The 13,084-nt window shown below is 40.2% G+C and overlaps 2 protein-coding genes across 2 annotated transcripts in view; one reads left to right on the forward strand and one right to left on the reverse strand.

Annotated features, from left to right (window-relative positions):
- The window catches only part of LOC138973173 (signal recognition particle receptor subunit alpha-like), a 46,558-nt gene extending 42,022 nt beyond the window's left edge, over positions 1-4,536 (forward strand). The window contains exon 13 of the mRNA XM_070345862.1: positions 588-4,536. Within this exon, the coding sequence (XP_070201963.1) occupies positions 588-713 (126 nt within the window). The 3' untranslated portion in view covers positions 714-4,536. The remainder of the gene's footprint in view (positions 1-587) is intronic.
- Positions 4,537-4,839: 303 nt separating this feature from the next.
- LOC138973167 (uncharacterized) lies at positions 4,840-12,874 on the reverse strand. Its single transcript, XM_070345854.1, has 3 exons — positions 11,950-12,874; positions 11,253-11,387; positions 4,840-9,913 (listed from the first exon to the last, which is right to left on the reverse strand). Exons 1-3 carry the CDS (start codon positions 12,209-12,211, stop codon positions 9,708-9,710), a joined length of 603 nt encoding a protein of 200 aa, XP_070201955.1. The 5' UTR covers positions 12,212-12,874; the 3' UTR covers positions 4,840-9,707.
- Between the last annotated feature and the right edge of the window lie 210 nt (positions 12,875-13,084).

Here is a 13,084-nt window from a genome sequence, read left to right on the forward strand (position 1 = left end):
AAGGTCACTGTCCTCTTATCCCGCATAGTGTCAGCATGAACCTCATTAAGTGGGACACCATTGATGGCAAGGTCAGTGTCTGTCAGCATCATGCTCACAAGTTTGACAACATTGACAATAAAGTCGGTGTCACCAGATTACTCTCTCAAAGTCGGCATCATCCTGACCAAGTTTGGCACCACTGATGAAAAAGGTCAGTGTCACTGTAATGCTCTTACTGAAAGCATCACCCTCACCAAGTTTTACACGAAGGTGTGTGTCACCTGATGAGGTTCTTCATGTATCAGTTAGCTCAGTTGGTAGAGCACTGAACTTTGAAAAGGATGACAGGTTTGAATCCAGGCCGGGACGGACACGGGTCAACTTTATGTGCAGACTTAGATGGTATCCATGTCCTACCCCTGTGTCACCACAGTGGCACGTAAATGACCTCAGTCATTCTGCCATAAGTGCATGTGGCTGATAACACCAAAACACACACACACCTGGGTAGCGCGACTCTTGTTGCTGCTGGCTTTCCACTGGGAGGAAGGCTCTAATTTCTCAGCAATGGGATAATAAAGTAAAGTAATATTAACTTTTTTCAGGTTGGGGCTGCCATTTCCATGACGTACACCACGGGCCAGCCCATTGTGTTTGTGGGCACAGGGCAGACATACACAGACATCCGCAACCTCAATGCGCGCGCTGTGGTCAACGCTCTGCTAAAGTGAAGCCTTCATCAGCCAGCTGTCTGGCACATCACTACCTTGGTTCCAACATACCACTCGCCTTTCTGTTCTCTGTTCATTGTGTAACTAAGTCATATGCAGACATTTTGTTTCTTGAATTGCGCAATTCATGTCAGTTATAAGAAAGGTTGGATAGGGAGGAGAAAATGTGAGAAAAAAAATTAAAAAAAACAAGCAATCCAACAAACAAAAACGAAGATTCCATAGTACATTTAGCGAGTGGAACATTAAGCTACTGTTTTATTGCAATCAGAGTGTAAATTCTACATGTGGTTTTTACCACAGCAATGCCACGAATGTATGGTTCATTAGACATGTAGCAAGTCCCGTTTCACCAAACAGTTTCTGGTGTATGCACATGTTTAGAAATAGTCTGTTTTTACATTTAGTCAAGTTTTGACTAAATGTTTTAACGTAGAGGGAGAATCGAGACGAGGGTCGTGGTGTATGTGTGTGTGTGTGTGTGTGTGTCTGTCTGTGCGTGTGTGTGTGTAGAGCGATTCAGACCAAACTACTGGACCGATCTTTATGAAATTTGACATGAGAGTTCCTGGGAATGATACCCCCGGACGTTTTTTTCTTTTTTTCGATAAATAGCTTTGATGACGTCGTATCCGGCTTTTTGTAAAAGTTGAGGCGGCACTGTCACACCCTCATTTTTCAATCAAATTGATTGAAATTTTGGCCAAGCAATCTTCGACGAAGGCCGGACTTCGGTATTGCATTTCAGCTTGGTGGCTTAAAAATTAATTAATGACTTTGGTCATTAACAAGAAGAGCAAACGCTCGATCGAGTCACTTTCGCAGTTCTGAATATTATATGAGGCATCAGATGGACAGGAAGAAATTGCTATTCACAACACAATACAGATGTAAATAATTTGATGTAAAGAATAATCCTATAAAGTTTGAATCAAATCCGATGAATAGTTTCAGAGATATGATATTTCAATTTTTTTCCTTCAAGACATACCTGTGACCTTGAAAAAGGTCAAAGGTCACCAAAGCAGACGTCAAAGTGTAGAGGTCACTGGGAGTCACGTTCACATAAAATTTGAGCCCGGTCACTTTTATAGTTTCCGAGAAAAGCCCAACGTTAAGTTGTGTGTTGCCGAACAGAAAAGGCTAGTTATCTCCCTTGTTTTTCTGATAACGTTCGTAAAAGGCTACAGATGTAAATACTTTGATGTAAAGAATAATCCTACAAAGTTTCAATCACATCCGATGAACTTTGTCAAAGATATAAAATGTCTAATTTTTCCTTTGACGCTGACCTGTGACCTTGAAAAAGGTCAAAGGTCAACGAAACCATCGTTAAAGTGTAGAGGTCATTGGAGGTCACGACTAAACAAAATATGAGCCGGATCGCTTTGATAGTTTCCGAGAAAAGTCCAACGTTAAGGTGGTGTCTACGGACGGCCGGCTGGCCGGACGGCCGGCCGGACAGACTAACACTGACCGATTACATAGAGTCACTTTTTCTCAAGTGACTCAAAAATCTGAAAATTGTTAAAAAAAAAATTGTTTTTAAAACGATCCAAATTTACGTTTATCTTATTCTTCATCATTTTCTGATTCCAAAAACATATAAATATGTTATATTCGGATTAAAAACAAGCTCTGAAAATTACAAATATAAAAATTATTATTAAAATAAAATTTCCGAAATCGATTTAAAAACAATTTCATCTTATTCCCTGTGGGTTCCTGATTCCAAAAACATATAGATGTGATATGTTTGGATTAAAAACACGCTCAGAAAGTTAAAAAGAATAGAGATAAAGAAAAGCGTGCTATCCTTCTCAGCGCAACTACTACCCCGCTCTTCTTGTCAATTTCACTGCCTTTGCATCGAGCGGTGGACTGACGATGCTACGAGTATACGCTCTTGCTGTAAAAATGCAGTGAGTTCAGTTTCATTCTGTTAGTTCGACAGCTTGACTAAATATTGTATTTTCGCCTTACGCGACTTGTTTTTAACTACAATCATTTATGCAGAAATATGTACCATGTGCAAAATGTATGTGAAATTGTTGTCCATGTTACTTAAATTTCATAATGACTTTCGGTGTGTTTCCAGATTTTCAATTGAAATGGACAGCTGTATTTTGTGTATGCTATTGTAGCATGTATTTGCCCCCTCCCTACTCTGCCCACCTCCTCTCCCCTTCCAGCTACAAAAGTGGCATCGTTGTCATAGTTCAATCTGGTCATATTCTTTTCTTTGAATACTTTTCCATTGTGACGATTCTTTGTTAAGTTTGTGAAATGATTCCTGCCACAGTAGTTATGTGGTTTTTATGACACTGAATTGATTGTGTATCTTTCTTTTTCACATTCTATGCCTTTCTTTCCACTGGATTGGTTGAGGTAAACTTTTTTTTTAAACTTTGATATTATTTAATTTGTATTGGAATATGACATGAGATTTAATTTGATTGAATTAAGTAAGATTATATAATAAGATAATGTACATAGTCATATGAAATATAGGCTTGTGTGTGACTGGTCTGGACCATGATGTGAGTGAGGCAAACATAGATTTGTACAGCTGGTTGTGAGTGTGTATGCTTCTCAGGATTTTATTACCGTATTTTCCGGGTTACAAGGCGCTGCATAAGGCGCACCCCCTTCTTTTAAAAAAAAATTGTAATCCAGTCACCCATTGGGCGCTGGGGGCAGGGGGCCGATAGGGCGCACCAAAATCGAAAAAGTATACCGGTAACAAACGGTCGAAAATAAGCCGCACAACAAAGGAAGAATACAGAGTGGAAATATGTGTGCTCTGTGTGTGCGGCGAGATCAAAGGCAGGTCCATTGTGATAGCTGGGTTGCCTTGTTTATAGACACTGACCTTCTTCCCAGGGGTCAATGACACAGTTTTAGCTATGAGAGGTGGTTCCCCTGTCATATCTGAGAGAGGAAACACTTCCTGCACCGGGGTCAGTGACCGAGTTTAACCTATGGGGGTCTCTTTGATGTCTTGAGAGGAAACTTGGCCAGGGTAGTACCTAGTAGCTGAAACATGCATTATCACAAGTTGTTTGACTGGTACTCAGGCGGTCTCTTTGATTTTTTTCGTATTTCATACACGGATTAGGCGCAGGGGTCATATTCGAGGAAAAAAGTCGCGCCTTATGACCCGGAAAATACGGTACCCATCTTTTTACTGGTGATGATGGACTGGAAATGTATTTGTGTATTTAATATGAACGGTGTGTTTGACATTCATGATTAATTTTTGTTTCACTGCATATTGTTGCTCATTCCTGTACTGCCACCCCACATTTTGTCTTTCTTCATTGTTTTTATTTATTTTATCTTTTTAAATTAAACAAAGATGAGTGTTTTGGAAAAAGGGAAAGTACTTGTCGATTTTTGATGGGGTTATGTGTGTCAGAGATGTGTTAAAATTTTACTTTTGTATTTGGTAATGGTCTTCATTGATGTTGCTCTTGTGATGGGTTGAATGGTATAATCACCGATTAGGACTTTGCATACAAGCATTTTGATGAATTTATCTGGTTCCGTTCCTATGGTATGTTGTTCCTGTTTTGCAAGTCAAACCAGGTTATAAAACAAAGATGAATGGCATATGTGTGTACTTGTCACTTGATGGCATAATGCGTGAATGTGTTGCTGGTGCGACACACAGCTGTGATGATTATGATGGGCAGTGATATGTCTGCACTCTGTTGTCTGACACATCAGTGTGATTGTTAGTTGTTACTAGTACTCGTGGTGACAGGTAATGGTCTCCTGGTGACACATCTTATGTATGTTGGAATAAAATTATCCTCTCTTTTCTCGTGTGTGTGTGTGTGTGTGTGCATTGATTAGAGTGTAAGTGCATGTGAACCTTCTCTGCCCCCCCCTCTCTCTCTCTCTCTCTCTCTTTTGCTCTCTCTCATCTTTTCTTTTGTTCATGTTTGTTTGCAACTGTTCTTGTTTGATTGTCTCCATTTTTACGTCGTAGTTTTAGCAGGGACAGCTAGATTGTAAGACTAGGCCTCCACCTAAAATCTCCTAAAATCGTTTGTTCGTTCGTTCGTTCATTTGTTCGTTCTCTCTCTCTGGACAGTTTGTAGTTCTCGCTGTGAATAGTATACAGTTTATGGAAAACATTTTAATTTATATTTATACATATATACAAGGTGACAATTTTGAATAGATGGACACTTCTGTTTGACAAAAACTTCAACAGTAACATTTGTGAAAAGTGTGTGGCAGTGTTACCAAAACAATCGGACACTGCAGAAGAGGCTGGGTAAAAAATCGGGATCTGAAATGACAGAGAAAAGAAACATGTCACGTAGAGTGATATCAAAGCATTCAGTCAATCTGTCGGCCTAAACATCTCTGAACTAAAAAGTCTTCACTAGAACTGTCCTGGTTGACCAAAACCCATTGTCTGAGACAGCACTGTCTCTGTATCGTGAACACAGGGACAGGGAACCAAATTTGAATATAACAAATTTTGTTTGTTACATTTAGTCAAGTCATGACAATGTTTTAACAAACACGGGGAATCAAGACAAGGGTGGTGGTGAATGTGTAGAGTGATTCAGAGAAAACTACTGGACCGATCTTCATGAAACTTTACATGACAGTTCCTACAAAGATATCCCCAGAGGTTTTTTTATTTTTTGTGTGGATAATTGTCTTTAATGATGTCATATCTGACTTTTTACTGAAGTTGAAGCGGCACTGTCACACCCTCATTTTTCGATCAAATATACTGAAATTTTGGTCAAGCAATCTTCGACGAAGCCCAGATTATGGGATTGCATTTCAGCTCAATTAATGAGTTTGGTCATTAAAATCTTAAAATTCGAATTAAAATTAAAAATTGTAGTAATCCATCCAAACATGATTTAATCTTATTCCTTATCATTTCCTGATTCCTAAAACATATAGATATTTTATGCTTGGATTAAAAACAAGCTCAGAAAGTTGAAAAGAATAAGTTAAGCGCTGTATGGTTCTGCGATATACTGGCTTGTCACTTCAACTGATCAGCGGCCAGTGCAGTAGGTTCAGTTTCATTCTGTGAGTTCCACAGATTGACTAAATCAAAATGTATTAATTTCGCCTCACGCGACTTGTTTTTCATCTTAATATCAATTTTATATGATATTTTGGGGTTCAAGAAAATTCAAATGGAAACGTGAGTGTGTTATTAGGATTTTAGTTTAAGGTCGAGTTTTTTTTTTCTTCAACATTTTTTATTCAGGCATGCATGAATTAATTGTCAAACAATTCAAGGTACATAAATATTTGACAAAACAACATAATACATAATTTATATGGCAGCTAATAATGCATTATATGGAGCCCATTTAAGGGTAAACTGATATTGTTTCATATGAATACTGTAAACATATTGGTCAATTTTATGTAGATAAGATAATTCTTTCAAAAATACACGTAAACATGGTCTGATGTTGTTGATTCTACATTTATAAACAAAAAATTTAGCGTTCAAGAGTATGAAATCAAAGCCTTGATCTGTCTTTTTGTTACTGTCAAAACCAAAAAGTATCAAGTTATCAGTAAGGTTTAGTCTAATACAGTTGTCACATTTCCTTTTTAGAAATTGTTCAAACTCAGCCCAAAAGGTTCTGACATGTTGGCACTTGCATAAGTAATGGTAAATCGAATCTTTTTCAACTTTGCAAAAATTACATAAATTACTATTAACAACTTTCATTTCCTTAAGGACTGAGTTTGTTACAAGTATTCGGTTATTTATTTTTATCTGAAACCACTTTAATTTTGTTTCTTGAATTTTCCTAGTAACGTTAAATATTTTTGGCCATTCAACTGGTGTTTGTGTTAGTATTTTTTCCCAGTTTGTACATGCGTTTGGAATACAAGCTTTACCTATCAACACGTCATAGAACACCTTAGATCCTTTTGAATCCTTTGTAATACAGTTAATAACCTTTATGCAGGGCATACATTGGTTATCTTCCACAACAGTGTTATGTTTGAGCAAGTATGATTTTATACTATTAATACATCCATAGTATTCCAAAAAATTGACAGAAAGTGAATACTTTGTGTTAAAGCTTTCCACATCCAAAAACACTCCATTTTCTTTTAACAAATCTTTCACATAAAAAACACCTTTGTCTGACCAATTTTTATAATGAAAGGAATTATTACCAATTTTAAACTTGTTGTTGAAGAACAGAGGTTCTGCAAGAACTTCATCTTTAGTTGTAACTTCCAATGTTCCATAATATTCCAAATATGCTTCAAAAACATCTCTCCAAAAAGGATTGACATTTGTTCTTGCTAATATTTTGGGTCCGAAATTTCGGACTGATTCTTAAGGTCGAGTTTTAATCAGCAAATTAATTAATTAATTTTTAAGCTTCTGCAAAGAAATGCAATCTTATACTCCGGACTGAGTCAAACAAATGAAGACCAAAATGTCAACCAATTTGATAAAATTAAAAAAAAGCTTTTACCACAATACCACCAACTTTTTTCAAATCTACATATGATGTCATCAAACACAAACAACATCAAAGGCATTTATCGCAAAAAATGAGAAAGCGTCTGGGGATACCATATGGAGGAATTCACATGAAAAGCTTTATGGAGATCTTAACAGTACATATAGTTTTCTGGGAATTGTTTTACACACGCACACACACACGTACACACCACACCCACACAGCTTGATTAAATTCAAAAACAAATTATGGTTTGAGTGCAGAAATGTTAGAAGTACATGTATTGAATGTTCAGGCTACAGGTAAAATCAGACAGTAAAAAAACCCAGCTATAAGATTGACTTTATCAGAAAAACCAAAAAATGCACATAATTTTAGGGGAAATCAGAGACTGCAAGCAAATCAAGTTGTGTAGACTACAGGAAACATTAGACACGTAAACTTTAGGGGAATGCAGCAATGAGACTTCGCCACTGGGTAGTTTATTGTGAAACTATGCCAGTGTAAAAGCACACTAGTCCACGGAAAAGAAATTCTGTAAATAAGCTGTACTGATAAAATCAGACGGTGTAGAACTCCAAAAAACACCATATAGGGTTGAGATGATAGGGGTAAACAGCGAAATTGGACATTACAGAGACATGCCAGAAAGAGCGGAAGAGAAAGATCAAATCAAAACAAATCAAATTTTGTTTTACGAGGATTGTGGCATAAGCAATACAAACAAGTTTTTTTTTCAACCAGCCCTCATCCAGAGAGGGACTACTCTAATTACATGAATACTCTGACATTCATAAAACAACAAAAAAAAACCAAAATAAAAACAAAGAAACTGAGCGGGAACAGTGAATTAGTTTATAGTTAACAGAGAGTCAGACTATGTAATAATAACTGAAAATCAGATGGTGTACGGGCAATGTTGAATCAGATGGCATGGAAACTACACTGAGTGTCCGTATAAACGCAATACAATGTAGCAAATTAGTGTAGAGACAAGGGGATTGGCACAGGTTAAAAAAAAACTGCAGTGAATCACTGCCAGCGAGGAGGCTATAAGAATCAAACAGTGTAGAGACTAAATGAATCAGATCGTGTAAAGACTAGCACAGTGAGTCAAACAGTGTAGAGACTAAGTGAATCATACCGTGTAAAGACTAGCACAGTGTGTCAAACAGTGTAGAGACTATAAGTGAATCAGACCGTGTAAAGACTAGCACAGTGAGTCAAACAATGTAGAGACTAAGTGAATCAGACCGTGTAAAGACTAGCACAGTGAGTCAAACAATGTAGAGACAAAGTGAATCAGACTGTGTAAAGACTAGCACAGTGAGTCAAACAGTGTAGAGACTAAGTGAATCAGACCGTGTAAAGACTATAGCACAGTGAGTCAAACAGTGTAGAGACTAAATGAATCAGATCGTGTAAAGACTAGCACAGTGAGTCAAACAGTGTAGAGACAAAGTGAATCAGATCGTGTAAAGACAAGCACAGTGAGTCAAACAGTGTCAAACAGTGTAGAGACCAAGTGAATCAGACCGTGTAAAGACTATAGCACAGTGAGTCAAACAGTGTAGAGACTAAATGAATCAGATCCGTGCCTCTTCTGACTGTCGCATCCTCACCATTCCACACACCAAAACCAAAACATACGGACAACGCACTTTTACTTTCTGCGCACCCACACACTGGAATTCTCTCCCCTTTCACATCCGCCACTCTCAGTCACCCCAAGCATTCAAACGAGCTCTTAAAACGCACCTCTTCAAGAAATACAACCCCTGATTTTGTTTTCTCAGTCCATCAGTAGGCTACATGTAGTGTATTTGTTGTTTTTAGTGATAATGTGATAATGTGTATACACATTTAGGGCTGTTTTTCAGTATAATAACATGTTCTGTTTGATTAAGGGTATTCAGCTGGTATTTCCTTGTTTTTACTACCTATTTTATTCATGTTTTTATTACTTAATTAGTGGAAGAATCTGTTGTAATGTATGTCTGATGGTGTATGCTTTTAATCAAGCGTTGCTGACTATGAATGTAGATGTAAATGCTTGTATAACTGTGTTTGAATTTTAAATGTGTCAAGCGCAAAGAGCATAATTGTAAAGTTATGATGTTGCGCTATATAAATGCTCATTATTATTATTATTATTATTATTAAAGACTTAACACAGTGAGTCAAACAGTGTAGAGACTAAGTGAATCAGACCGTGTAAAGACTTAACACAGTGAGTCAAACAGTGTAGAGACTATAAGTGAATCAGACCGTGTAAAGACTTAACACAGTGAGTCAAACAGTGTAGAGACTAAGTGAATCAGACCGTGTAAAGATTAGCACAGTGAGTCAAACAGTGTATAGACTAAGTGAATCAGATCGTGTAAAGACTTAACACAGTGAGTCAAACAGTGTAGAGACTATAAGTGAATCAGACCGTGTAAAGACTTAACACAGTGAGTCAAACAGTGTAGAGACTAAGTGAATCAGACCGTGTAAAGGCTAGCACAGTGCGTCAAACAGTGTAGCGACTACACTTTAGGCGACAGACAAAGAAGAAGCAGACGGCGGTGACCCAGGCAACCAGAGTGGCAGCCACAGCCAGCCAGTAGCTCCATGACAGGTAGGGCAGGTGATCGTAGCCTTCAATGATGATAGCTGTCTCGTCCAGGTGTGACACCATGGCTCCAAACACACTCACAGACACCGTCAGCAGCACGGCTGTAACACACACACACACACACACACACACATCATGATACGCACATCAGGATACAAATAAATACACTTTGTTTAGAATAATATTAGATATGTTCATTTCATTTTGTGACAGCAAGTTTGAGTGATTGCTTAATTTCACAATCTAGCTGTTGTTTTATCCCTGTACTTTCATATGCACTTCAGTGCTGGCTGTGCAAGTTTTAATTTGTGCTGTAATTTATGCTGTCACAGATTGTCGAAGGAGTACTGAATTTGCTCCTGCATTCCACTTTACTTTTTGCTTTTTTGTGTCTTTTGTTGATTTTGTGTATTGGCTAAAACATTTACGCATGGGGATTAGGGTCAAACGCAGGCCCAATCCTAGCAGAACGTGAATTCAGTTATATGGTTCTGACGAAACGAACAAACAATATGCAAAACGAATTTTGAAAACTTTTGTAGAATCAACGACTGGGGACACGCACACAGACAAGAACTATAGAGCCCAATGAGAGTGTGTTGAGACTACTGACCGGTACACGTGGTGGCCACAGTGACAATGAGAGTGTGTTGAGACTACTCGGACCGGTACACGTGGTGGCCACAGTGACAATGAGAGTGTGTTGAGACTACTGACCAGTACACGTGGTGGCCACAGTGATAATGAGAGTGTGTTGAGACTACTGACCGGTACACGTGGTGGCCACAGTGATAATGAGAGTGTGTTGAGACTACTGACCGGTACACGTGGTGGCCACAGTGACAATGAGTGTGTTGAGACTACTGACCGGTACACGTGGTGGCCACAGTGACAATGAGAGTGTGTTGAGACTACTGACCGGTACACGTGGTGGCCACAGTGACAATGACTGAGAGTGTGTTGAGACTACTGACCGGTACACGTGGTGGCCACAGTGACAAATGAGAGTGTGTTGAGACTACTGACCGGTACACGTGGTGGCCACAGTGACAAATGAGAGTGTGTTGAGACTACTGACCGGTACACGTGGTGGCCACAGTGACACTGAGAGTGTGTTGAGACTACTGACCGGTACACGTGATGGCCACAGTGACAATGAGAGTGTGTTGAGACTACTGACCGGTACACGTGGTGGCCACAGTGACAATGAGAGTGTGTTGAGACTACTGACTGGTACACGTGGTGGCCACAGTGACAATGAGAGTGTGTTGAGACTACTGACCGGTACACGTGGTGGCCACAGTGACAATGAGAGTGTGTTGAGACTACTGACCGGTACACGTGGTGGCACGGTCACAGTGACGATGAGAGTGTGTTGAGACTACTGACCGGTACACGTGGTGGTCACAGTGACGATGAGAGTGTGTTGAGACTACTGACCGGTACACGTGGTGGCCACAGTGACGACGCGGTGCAGGTTGTAGGGAGCACAGATGGAGCAGATGCCGACCAGCAGCGAGGACAGGCTGGTCACCAAGGCGATTGTCACCATTGCCTGGGTTGCCTTGAACCAGTCTGCAACACGCGTCACACAGGGGTCTTCATGCAGCGGCTTGTGCTGACAACTCTTTCTTTGGACGAAAGGTGTGATTTTAGTCCTATCCTCTATACACTGAATTCAATCAACCATCACCCTGTGTTGAGCGTTTGATTCGGTTCGTGCCGTTGACGCTGTAAGCGTTAGATTTTTCCAGCACTGAACGGTGTCTTCTGTAAATTTGATATTCTTACATGAGAAGTAACCAGGCTAAGGCTTTCTCAGCCGCTGGCTCTAAACCTACTGTGCGAGTGTGGTGAATTCTAAACTTTTGTACCCGTAACTGAAGTCTCTCTTTCAATGACAGAAAAACTTAAAGCACATTTTCTTATGTTCGTAGATCATTGTATGTAACTGAAGCACTCGCGTTAGAGGAAGGCACATGCAATGAGTTTTAACTTTCGGCTGGTATGGTAAGCGTCTCTTCATGACAGGCATCAGTATGAATATCTTGAATAATACGATGTGAGGCAGACACTACTTGCCCCCCCCCCTCCCCCAACACACACACACACCTTCCCCTCCCCTGAAGACACTAACCTGGGAGAGCGTTTGATGGGAAGCCCGCGGACAGGAACCAGTCGCAGCGCGTGGTGATGTCGGCCAGCTGGGTGGCACCCAGCCCCAGGGAGTCGTCAGCACACGAATACCACATGCCACAGTCACAGCGAGTGCACGAGCACAGCTGAGTGCGGTTCAGTCGCCCGATACGTAACCAGTGGGACGTCACAAAGGCCACAAAGAGCAGTGACGTTGTAATGAGCAGCACCACGAGTGACGACACGACGAGGGATGACACCATCTTGATGACGCTTTTGCCTGAGTGAGGTTGATGGCTAGTGTCGATATTTTCATACTTTGGGGACGAGGTGTCCTCTTCCCTACCACCCCCGTGAGTGTGACAGGCCAGGTTTCAATGTGTGCTGCCCCAGCCCAGCCTTGTTCCTATGTTATGTCAGTCAGTCTGTGTGACACACAGAGACACCAGCATTAAAGTGTTGTCACATCAAATCTGGTAAGACAAAGCTTGAAAAAAGATCATAATAATGTCAGTCCAAATGTTGCTCTGACACCTCTCAAAAGGGTAGACACTATAAACGTCTGTTCTGGGTCCCTAGCACTTGGTACGTGTACGTGCTTTTCCAAAAGTCAAAGTAAGCCCAGAATTCAACCGAGAGGTCTGTTGCTTGGTCTTCACCCAGTCACTGTCGTGTTATTTTCACGGTTGGGTGGTTCTGTTCATGCTGTCAACACTGATCACCCGACGTCCAGTCCACGTACTGTTCCTGTACAAAAAGTCAGCGTCGGCAACAAGTCAAGGTAAAGTTAAGGTTTAGGATTGTACGGAATGTGTCAAATGTTGAAGCAGCTACAACAATATAACAGCAGTAACAAACACGTCCGTAGTTTCTGAATAAAATAGAGAAAAGGAGCGGTAAAGAAGGAAGCGGAGAGGTCGCCTTGCTTCCTGATACCAGACCCTGCCAGCTTGCCACGTAAAAAGACTTAGGCTTCATAAAGCTATCAGCTTTGCAGGTGTTAATGGCGTATTAGCCATAGTGGACAGCCCTCCTGCTTGCCTGGCCACGTTTTAACCAGTACTAGTGACGTTCTCGACTGAAGAATGTGAAAATCACAAGCTTTCACTTACATGTATTTGGAAATGTTACTCACT

This window comes from Littorina saxatilis, linkage group LG8, assembly GCF_037325665.1.
Source record: "Littorina saxatilis isolate snail1 linkage group LG8, US_GU_Lsax_2.0, whole genome shotgun sequence".
NCBI classification, from domain to species: domain Eukaryota; kingdom Metazoa; phylum Mollusca; class Gastropoda; order Littorinimorpha; family Littorinidae; genus Littorina; species Littorina saxatilis.

Excerpts from the sequence above, each read along its gene's own strand:
- LOC138973167 (XM_070345854.1), bottom strand. The coding sequence starts at position 12,211 with ATGGTGTCATCCCTCGTCGTGTCGTCACTCGTGGTGCTGCTCATTACA. Across the intron at positions 11,388-11,949 it reads CCCATCAAACGCTCTCCCAG|ACTGGTTCAAGGCAACCCAG; the intron begins GTTAGTGTCTTC and ends CGCGTGTTGCAG. Across the intron at positions 9,914-11,252 it reads TGTGGCCACCACGTGTACCG|CCGTGCTGCTGACGGTGTCT; the intron begins GTCAGTAGTCTC and ends TGTGTGTTACAG.